The 10,873-nt window shown below is 48.9% G+C and overlaps 1 protein-coding gene and 1 pseudogene across 1 annotated transcript; one reads left to right on the top strand and one right to left on the bottom strand.

Moving 5' to 3' along the window:
* Nucleotides 1-3,827: 3,827 nt before the first annotated feature.
* On the top strand, nucleotides 3,828-5,227 carry LOC119349450. Its single transcript, XM_037617493.1, has 4 exons — nucleotides 3,828-3,936; nucleotides 4,027-4,120; nucleotides 4,587-4,681; nucleotides 4,865-5,227. Exons 2-4 carry the CDS (start codon nucleotides 4,037-4,039, stop codon nucleotides 5,124-5,126), a joined length of 441 nt encoding a protein of 146 aa, XP_037473390.1. The 5' UTR covers nucleotides 3,828-3,936; nucleotides 4,027-4,036; the 3' UTR covers nucleotides 5,127-5,227.
* Nucleotides 5,228-7,882: 2,655 nt separating this feature from the next.
* The window catches only part of LOC119357155, a 33,462-nt pseudogene continuing 30,471 nt past the window's right edge, over nucleotides 7,883-10,873 (bottom strand).

Below are 10,873 nucleotides of genomic sequence, written 5' to 3'. Positions count from 1 at the left end.
TAACATAGGTAGGAATTGCCTGGGCCACAACTTTTATAAGAATTTCTTTACTAGAGGACGCCATATACCTCTCGCTCCAGTCGACCAATCGCTTACTCAATCTAGCCCGCATGGTTTGAAATCTGCCTTTATGCATTCTGCCTTCGGGGACCAGTAGACCAAGATACTTTGGATCAAATATTTCCTGTGTGACCTCCAAAATATTCTTCACTTATTGGGACACAACTGTCAAACAATTATCAGAAAACAAGATGGAGCACTTGGACGGATTGATAAGTTGTCCTGTTGCCGCCTCAAAAGTGTTCAAAACATCCTTGATAATATTTGCCTGAGGTCCACTTGCTTGGAAAAATAACAATGAATCATCCGCAAACAGGAGATGAGAAATAGGAGGTGCATTCCGACATATAATAACTGGAAGTAGGCCCCTTTCCATCACCACCTTATTCAACAAGGCCGAGAGTGCATCAGCAACAAATAAGAATAAGAATGGGGGTATATGGATCACCTTGTCGGAGGCCTCGTGTCGGAGAAAACTGAGTTTGCCATTGAATTTCACTGAATACTTAACTGTAGTCCCATAATTAACAAGACCCAGGCCGGACAGAAACCTCTATGAATATCTTAATAACCTAAAAAAATGCATAACAACAAGGGACATGCAAACTTCATAATATATTTCAAGTTGTATTACTCGTACGAACTGAATACATTAACAACAAATAGATATAAACACCTGCAAAAAAAGATATAAACAACAGATATTCTATGAGGAAAAAGAAAAGAACAAACCAAAAGATCCAATGCGGTCAAAGACCCACCGGAACTGAACAACGTCTGAGCAACGAAGGAAAGAAGCTCACAAAACCAAGGAGAATGCGGCCTCCTCCCGGACTTTTCCCTGATGACACCGAAAACAGCCGGCAGAGCGATCGCTGTGGAGCCTCAACGATGGACACCACTCTCAAACGTACACGCACAATGACCTCCGAAGAAGCTCGCGGAGGGAGGGAAGCGAGAACTACCCTGCGGAGGGAGTGATGCATAACAACATGTACAAGAGCCTCTGTTTCTCTGTTTGGGCGACGATGGCACTTTGATGTCGTGTTCCTTCCTGAAGGCATCGGTCGGGGACTGCTCAAGGTGATGGAGTTGCTGGTAGTTCGGAGTCGACATGAGATGGCATGTAGGTGGAGCGGTGTGGCATCAAACGTATCGTCGATGATGGGTCTCGGCGGCATGGCGCAGTCGAGACTCGGCGTCTGATGCGCGGAGATGGACTCGTGCAGGAGGAGGAAGCTGTCTGGCGTCATGGTGGCGTTGATAGTAGAGGCCTGGCAAGGCCGATGCATTAGTTCTGCTCTGAGGATGGACCGAGGGAAGATGGAGGTGACGGCCCTTGCAGCGTGCGGTGTTCACTGGGAGTGTGCCAGACCGGTGTGGGACCCAATCCAGGTAGTGGCTGGATGGGACACCCGGCTTTAGATGTTAGGTTTTGGTGCGATGTCTGTTTAGTATTAGGCCCGAACATTCAGCACACATTCATCAAGGGGATAGGAATAGCAACAACGTTGCCAAGATGGTGGCTTCAGGCTTATTGATGTATCACCTTGTATGGTCTTTGTGAATAATTAATAATATGACTGCATGCATCGTCCACATGCAGAGGCCGGGGTACATCCTCCTTTTCTAAAAAAACAAGAGCGCATATAGCTGTAGCTTTACTAGACTCAAATTGTATCCCCATGAACATCATTGAGTAATAAAGTGAGTGTGTTTAGTTTCAAAAAAGCTATAGCTTTAGTAGTTTCTCAAAAGAAAAAAAGAACTAGAGCTTTAGTATATCAGGCACTTTGTAGTTCATATGAAGTATATATTATTCTGTACATTGTGCTTATAGACAAATGAAACCGCAAGATTCATGGGACGGGGTCTGTGGGGAAGACAAGGCGTGGGTGAACCAATTGAAACTTGAGAGGCAGCGGGCGGATCAGCCGAGGGAGGCGATGTCCAACTGGAACAACACTGTTGAACACACTCGGGGACGGCTCTCGGAGCCGGAGTTCGACATAAGGAAGAGGATAGCAGAGATGGATAGGAAGAGGACGCCCGAGTGCAACATGGTCTATGTTGCAAACAGTGGGTTGTGAGCGCGATGGATCGCAACACAGATGATCTTGGGGAGGCGATGACTACCGCCTGATCCAACTGGTAGTGAGGGACAGATCCTTCGGCCAGCAACCCGGCCGATCTTTGCTGGCGCGTAGTGATTGCCACATATATTTATGTTTTCTATATATAGATATAGAGTAGGAAGTGTGTGTGTGTATATGCATTTTTTACCCTTTTTTCTAGAAAAAAGAAATCAACAACCAAAGTAGGAGTGTAGATTAAGAGCATCTACCACCGTGATGAGCAAATCCGGCCCTATGCCCGGGGGCGCCCCCGGACGCGTCCAGGGACACTGACCGGTCAAGCCTCAAATAATGCACTCGACATGCGGATACCTCAAAATTGAAATTATTACATGCAACATAGCAATCTTTAAGCGGAGCTCGTCCGGTCGTCGTGGCCATGTCCAGTGGCCGGCTGCGCTGCCCAGAGTTTTGGTCCGGACGCTGGTAAGGTAGAGTAGGGCATGGGACATGAGCCAGCTCACGGGACTGAACGCGCCGCCGTCTCCCATGTCATACTCTTCCTCGTCGGAGCCCGAAACCCTAACGGTGCCTGTGGACATTAGATCGATGATGTATACATCCCGGGGCGAGCCGGCGACGCGTCCACCACGACGCCGTTGCGACGCTCTGGCTACGGCACCATGCGGGGCATCGGAGAATGCGACTCCGCCTCACCAACGTCCACCGCCGGCTCCCACACCTGTTGCCGCGCACGGAGGGCATGCTGCGCCATGTTTGTGTCGGGCGACTCATACAGTGCGTCCATGGCCTCGACGCACCAATGGAGGGGTTACGCTTTCGCCACCGCGTTCGGACGCCAGACGGACCGCACCGCCTCCGGTGAGGCAGCGACGGCTGCCCTAGCTTCGGATCCATGTGCCATTTGGGCAGACGCAATGGATTCCCGACAAAAGGAGTCGGAGCACTGGCGTGCACGGGCGTCCTCCCGAGAGCGGCGGAGCGCAAATGGACGGCCATCTCCTCCTCGGGGTCGTGTGGGTTGAGCTTGGGGGTCGACGGATTTGGAGGTAAAGGACTCGGATCCGTTGCCCGCCATGCCGGAGACGGACGGGTGCCACCGGAGATGAGATTGAGTGGTGGAGGGGAGAGTGCAGTGAAGTGGCTAGGGTTTGGCCCGGCGAGCGAATAGGGAGGAATATATATTGGGTCGAGTGGGCCAGTATGGGCCAGGTCCGGCGTGGAGGGCGCGCCCGGACGATCCCATATCCGCCACATATTTGGGCTGGATATGACGGATGTTGGTAAGCCCGGGCGTTTGAGGCCTCCGTTTGGGTCAAAATTTCGTGACCGATCAGTGACAGGGCGGCTCGCCTGGGCGTTTGAGGAGGGTTTGGAGTGTCCTGTTGTAGATGCTCTAATAGTACGTAGTATTTTGGAAATGAAATTCTCACCGAAGCGAGAAGAGAGGAAAAAGGAAATGAAGTTGGACCGATGTACTCACAGATGGGCTGGGCCTGCTCTCTCACTCCAAAAGAAAAGAGAAGAGAAGAAAAGAAAAGAGAAGAGCCGCTGCAGCAGCATTCCGCCGTCCAGCACCCACCCTGACCACGCAGCGACCACCTACTACTTATTAGTCCACCACCCACCCCAGAGAGAGAGAGAAGAGAGAGAGAGAGAGAGAGAGAGAGACAGAGCTGGCCTCGCTCACTTCCCTGCGACATCGGCGGCACCGGCGGCGGGCGACCGACGAACCCTAACCCTAAGAAGCAAGCACTAGTTGTAGGCTCCGATCCCCAAGGTAGGTAGCCCCGATCCGCCGCAATGCAGGCTCCAACCCGGCCTCATGTCTCGATTCCTCCGTGATTAATGGCTGCTTGTCTGTCCGCAGGCCTGCGACGATGTCGGCGTCTCTCCGTGCGGCGGCGACGAGGATCCTGCGTCTTCCAGGCGAGGGGCTTCGCCGTCTCGTCCACACCAACCAGGTATCTTAATCTTGCTACCCGCCCCCTCTGCTCCGTCCCATCTCTGATTCTTGCTCTGAATCCGATTGCTGGAGGCGCTCCCTTCCCTTCTTGATTATTTCCATTGGCAGATGATCAACTGCCCAGCAGAAATTTACTACTATGAAATAGACTACAAAACTGAATTCCTTTTTTGCTTTCAATTTCACTTCCTACAAGATTGATATTGTGCTGTGTTGCTTGACAATCATATAATCGGCATCTTATCTCCTTTATTTCCAACGGGAGATGATCAACTGCCGTAGCATGATTCTGTGTGTGCATGTGTGCTCTTATCGTCTTTTTTTTTTGCGGGAGTGTGCTCTTATCGTCAAATGGCCAGTAAAACCAGACTCCTTTTTGCTTAGAATTTTGCTGGTACTGTAGATCACGCCTCTTGTCAAGATTGTTTAGTCATCAATTCTCAATGCTGCTTCTGTGTTCCCAGCGGTCCGCACCCTCCCGTGCCTTGGAGGAAGGATACCGTGGGTCGCAAACCCAGCCGAAGAAAGAGGAGCTGTACACGGCTTCCCAGCTAGGCAGGTATGTGCTCAAGTCTATCTGCACGCAAGTCAAGCCCAGCCCAGGCCACATGACCCTTGATGCTACAATATCAATCATATTAGACATAAACATTTGTTCTGTCTGTCCTCTGCTACAATATCATTCATATTAGACATATACATTCATTACCATCTCATTCTCATCCCACCTACCTACCTGCAGGCGTCCGATGACTACAGCCAAGAAGTGGACTGCGGCAGCGCTTGTTGGTGTTGCTGGTGCAATCGCTGTCGGTGCCGTTGCTGCTGGTGACGGTGGTCAGGATTGGCCTCATTGCCACCGCTGTGGTGGAGTTCTTCCTAAGAAGTGCGTCCTGTGCGGGCAGAATCTCCCTCGTCCAATTGCTGAAGCAATGCAGGCTGCCTCAAAGTGTGGCCAAGCAAGTGGGGTAGCGCAGAATCAAAAGGAAACTGCAGAAGTGTAGTGAAGACGAAATGCATCTAGTTTGATGGAGAAGCAAGACGGTTATCAGTTCTATCCAGCACTATATATTGTGCATTTCTCTTGAAATATATGTATGTCTATGATCTGCCACCTATGACTTGAGTAGTAGTATTATTGGATGATCCGTGATCGCATTCTAAGATGTCTGTGATTTGGCAGCCATGGTTCAAGATGGCAACGGGGACAAAGCCCGTCGGCCTTCCCAAACCCATCCCCACGATAAAATCGTAAACCCGTCCCCATCCCCATCACCATGTGCGGGGCTAGTTTTCCGCCCGTGCTCTAAACCCATCGGGTTTCGGGGAACCCACGGGGAACCCACAAGAAAATCAAAATATTTAAACAAACATAGTGGCGACAAAGAATAACATTTCAGCAGCAAAACAAGCATATTTCAGCATCATAACTTGAGCAAATTTCAACAAAAAACAATAGTAGATGGTTCAATAGCTATATAGAGTGTATTTCAGCAACATAATACCACATTTCAGCAATAAAAATGATCAGATCTCAGCATGAAAGATGATAAGCCACACATGGTTCAATAAGATGTGCAATTACATAAGACGATACCTTTGGTTTGGGCCGCACCGAATCAGTGCATGGTAAAAAAATGTATTTTGCCGGGTTTGCCGGGTTTCGGGTTCGGGGACTACCGAAACGGGTGCAAACCCACAAAATATGTCGGGTTGTATAATATGCCCAACAACAGCCCCACGGGGATGAAAATACTCCCATCCCCGTCCTCTAATAGGGTAAAAACCCGCGGGGATGCGGGGTTTCGGGGCCCCATTGCCATCTTGAGCCATGGTATGTTATCCTTTCAGTCCAGAACTTGAGTAGTACTATTATTACTGGATGATCTGTGATCGCATTGCAAGATAGTCTGTGATGTTGCTGATATGGCATGTTATCTGCTTCTCATTTGAGTAAATTCTGTGTAGATCAGTCTATGCATTGTTATCAGCAAGAGCAGCGTCGAGACCCATTTCGGGGTACTGCTTCTGCTGCTAAGGATGTCAGTTAAATTGCTTCCTTGAGCTGTCCTAAGTCGACTCACTGCCCTGAAAAAGTATGTTCCAGCAGACAAATTATGTTTGGATTATTAGCCATGGTATGTTTGTGGTTGTGAGAGAAGCTATGGCTGGGGAAGCTTCTTCTTCTCACATCTCCCTCCAATCCTCTTTCTTCTGCTTGAGATTGAGATTGTAAGTCAACTTGCTTTCTTTTGGAGAGTCCAGAGTATTAAGTTTGTGCTGCTCGTAGGCTACTGCATACACCTCTTTGAAGCCAAGATCCTGTAAAGCCCTAATAACATGCTCAGGAGCCCGCATTCAAATCGCCTGCTAAATTGCCGCTATCGTGGCGCTATAGATGCTGCGGAGCCTCCCCGCTATGCTACGGCGGCGGCCGTGAATTCCTCCCAACTCCTCGCTAACACAACTCCATATTTAGCAAGAACCTGTGAAAATTATCTCCAGACTGGAAAAGTGCCCGCTATAGCTGTTGGGAGGAGCTGTTGCCAAATTGTTTCTCCCATGATGTGATACTTGCTCAGGGGCAACAGTTTTCTTCTCCTCCCGGCTGCAGACATCATTGGATTCAGACACAGAAGATTGAAGAACTCTAGAACACTCAATAAGAAGATCCTGTGCCGCTCGAACATCAGGCGGTATAATCTCCTTAATAATCCTATACATTGTGTTGGTTTGGTCTAAGGTGCCTAATGGCAACAACTAGTTGGTGTGGAAGCTCATCCCTGCTGATTGTTGTAGCAGCAGCAGCAGCAGCAAGCCCCATCGGAGAACTTTTTTCCAGAGCAAATATGCACACAGCCAAATTTTATTTGAAGTTGATGCTAGGCAATAAAGTCAAAGTCATCAACAAGCAAAGTACAAAATGTATATACAACTATGGCGGAACCACAACAAGATGTGAAGAAAACACCTACGGCTACAAACGTCTTGGCGGTCATGCCACGGTCGTCGTGTCCGGCCGTAGACGAGCAGGACAAGGATTTTCATCCTGAATGCCATGACCAACAAAAAAAAAAGGATAGAGCATCGACATGAAAATAACGCTTTCAACAAGATAATGACACAAGTTCGTCGTTGTTGAGTTCAATCAATAAAGGCTAGAACAACAATCACAGGAGTCAACAGACTCATGCCACGAATTTGGCCGCTGCCAAGGAAGCTCAAGTCATCCATACCTGCACCATTCGACCACCTCCGCGCCGAACTGCACCAACAGGCTGGACCAGACCGGATTGGCCGGCCAGGCGGTCCTATTTTCCTGCACCGGATCGGCCAAGCAGAGGCTCAGTCAGGACAAACGGGCCAGCGAACCATCATAACACTCTTATATTATGGGATGGAGGGAGTAGATGATACATATACTCGTGCGTATGAACTATGAAGTGCCATGCAGGCATACAAGAACTAAGAAGCACAAAAGGCAAGAGTTACTAGGTAACTGCGCCACGGGATTTGGGTGGGGTGGGCATGGAGAAGAAGGTGGAGAGCGCCAAGCTGCCGATTGGTGAAATGGCAGAATCCAAACCGTAGCACTAGTGTGCATATACACTGAGTCTATGGGCAGTTGGGCACATCCTGTTCCTTATTTTCAGCTGGCGGAAGTTGAGGGAAATTAAGATACACTTTGCTAAGGGCGACACCGCTCCTTCTTGTTTGTCAAAACGAGAAACATCAATCTCTAACTACTGCATTTTTCGGCTTACTTACGGTTATACGACATGACTACATACATGGCCTGCACGACGTCTGCAACGAAAGGTCCGAGGATGAGGAAGAAGACGGTGGCGAGGGCAATCCACGGGCTACTGAAGTACCTGCTCCTGACGCTGGCCCATGACTCATACAGGAACATGCGGAGATTGTGGCTGCAGTAGTAGCGCTCCATGTCATCACGCACGTGGCACAACTCACTCTCCCAGCTCTTGGACACGTCCCTGATGAGGCCGTTGAAAAGCCTCACCACGGCGTCATCATCAGCGAGGTCATTCTCTAGGATCCGCTTGCTCGCCAGCATGCGCACATCGTCGACAGAGTCGACAATGTCTTTCACGAACAGCACGTGTGCTGTCACGTCATTGCCGGTGCCGACGTGCATTGCCTCGAACACCATTATGTTGTGGAGCGTGTACGCGATGGAATCGTCCAACTGGAGAATGGGCATCTTAAGCCTCCGGTTGCTGAAGTTGATGTCATCGATGTAGTGTGTGTTGGTGTGCGAGAACTGGATTCCTGCTGCCTCAACTCAGCTTCCATGCCGACCGGGGCAGGTCTTGCGGCCGATGAAATGAGACATCGGGTACCAGCTTCCTCTCCATTCGAGGAACATGAGCACCGTGGAATTTTTCGAAATCACGCTCTGCATGCATGCATGTTCATCCATCATCATCATCATCAAACTTTTGACCATGGATTTAATTAAGAAAACATTAATGCATGCCACAAAAAATAGTATCTTTAAAAACTATGTTAAAATACGAGTCCAACTATATAAATTTTCATGACACGTATTAATATTTTATCAGTTAAATTTATGGTTGAATTTTGACACAAAATACGAAGAGAATCAATAAACTTGAACGGATGGTAGTATATAGTACTAGTAACCAACCGGATATGTGTCGCTCTCCACAGTGAGGATCCTCTCGAGCAACCTAAGTGGCACCTGGTTCTCGACCATGAGCATGTCGTGCTGGATGAACGGCTTGATGTGGTGGATACCGTGCCAGCTGAAGACGGGGTCGCTGCTCGCGTAGTCGGGAATGGAGTGCCTCCATGCCGCCACCCTCATCACCTCCAGCAGGAAGCAACCGTCCCTGATCATCATCTCCAGGAATTTGCCCGTGGTCTCGCCCCACCACTCGTCGTTGAGGTCCAGATAGGCGTCCTTCAGCTCGTCGGCTACCTCCTCCACGGCTGCGACGAGCTCCCCGAGGGTTTTCCCGGCCCGTCGGAGCAGGTGGCTGACAGCTCCCAGCTTGTGTTCCTCCATGGCTTTCAGGTTATCGTCATTGTGGTGGAATGGACCGAGAGCCACCGTCTGCGGCTTATAGACGCTCGCCTCCCTCCCATTACTGCTACAAAGCTCTATTAATTAGCTAGTGTTAAAAGAAATATTAGCTAGTACTAACGATTAATAGGATGATGTTGGAAATGACGGTGTGCAGCGCGGTGCATCCTTACTTTTTTTTGAAAAGGGGACTCCCCGGCCTCTGCATCAGAACATGCATACGGCCAACTTATTAAATAAATAAACAGGTTCAACAAGGTCTTAAAGTCTTAACGAAAATAAAAGAAAGCTCACAAAGAGCCAAAGGGCCAATAACGAACTAGCCACAAAAAGCCACAACCGGCTGGCATAAGAAAGATAGGTAAACTAATTGCCTATTATATTACATGACCGTCATCCAAGCCGGTTGAAGATATCCCGTGCTACCATCTTCCAGCGGATAGATCCAGTAACCAAACGCTCCCGGGCCTCCGTCGGAGTGAGTAGCGACCACATACGGATCAACGCAGTGGCTCGGAAAATAACCTGCAAAAAATGAATATTTGTTGTTCTGTTAAAAACCAAATCATTTCTGCAGTTTCAGACTGTCCACAATAAAGCACTACTTCTACGCGAATGTGCACTACAAGAAATATGTCAACTAGTGACCTTCTGTCAGTGACCCTGAAAGAAATTGTAACACCCTCGATGCGACTATAGCTCCCACGTGTCGAGGCACGACTTAGAGACATAATTGCATTAAAGGCATATGTCACAAGTTAGGCAATCTTCACAACATCCCATGTAATATGATAATAAAAAGGGAGATAACATAGTTGGCTTACACTCGCCACGTCAATCAAGTACATTAATAACATTACATCATCCAAACACTCATGGCCCGACTACGGCGCCAAAATAAAAGAGAACCCAACATGCGACACGGCCCCAATCACCCCCAACTGGGCACCATTACTGATCATCGGGAAAGGAAACATAGTAACATTGAGAGTCTTCGTCGAACTCACACTTGAGCTCATACGCGTCTCCTGAAGCGGAATCATCGGGCCCTGCATCTGGTGTAATAGTAATCTATGAGCCACAGGGACTCAGCAATCTCGCACCCTCGCGATCAAGACTATTTAAACTTATAGGTAAGGCAAGGTAAAATATGAGTGGAGCTGCAGCAAGCAACTAGCAAATATGGTGGCTAACTTATTCGCAAAAGAGAGCGAGAAGAGGAGGCAAAGCGCGAGCGAGAAACTAGAGAGCAACCTGCGCAAACATTACTCCAACACCGTGTCCACTTCCCGGACTCCGCCGAGAAGAGGCCATCACGGTAACACACTCAGTTGATTCATTTTAATTTAATTAAGGTTCAAGTTATCTACAATTGGACATTAACAAATTCCCATCTGCCCATAACCGTGGGCACGACTTTCGAAAGTTCAATTCCCTGCAGGGGAGTCCCAACTTAGCCCATGACAAGCTCTCATGGTCAACGAAGGAATAGACCTCCTCCCAAGACGTTCCGATCAGACTCGGTATCTCGGTAACTCAAGACACTTCGACAGGTTAAAGCAAGACCAGCAACACCGCCCGAGTGTGCCGACAAATCCCGATAGGAGCTGCACATATCTCTTTCTCAGGGCACACTCAGATTGTCCTAGGTACGGGTAGGCCAGCCCAGAGTTGCCCCTGCTG

This window comes from Triticum dicoccoides, chromosome 1A, assembly GCF_002162155.2.
Source record: "Triticum dicoccoides isolate Atlit2015 ecotype Zavitan chromosome 1A, WEW_v2.0, whole genome shotgun sequence".
Classification (NCBI taxonomy): domain Eukaryota; kingdom Viridiplantae; phylum Streptophyta; class Magnoliopsida; order Poales; family Poaceae; genus Triticum; species Triticum dicoccoides.
This window is presented reverse-complemented; position numbering and strand designations above follow the sequence as displayed.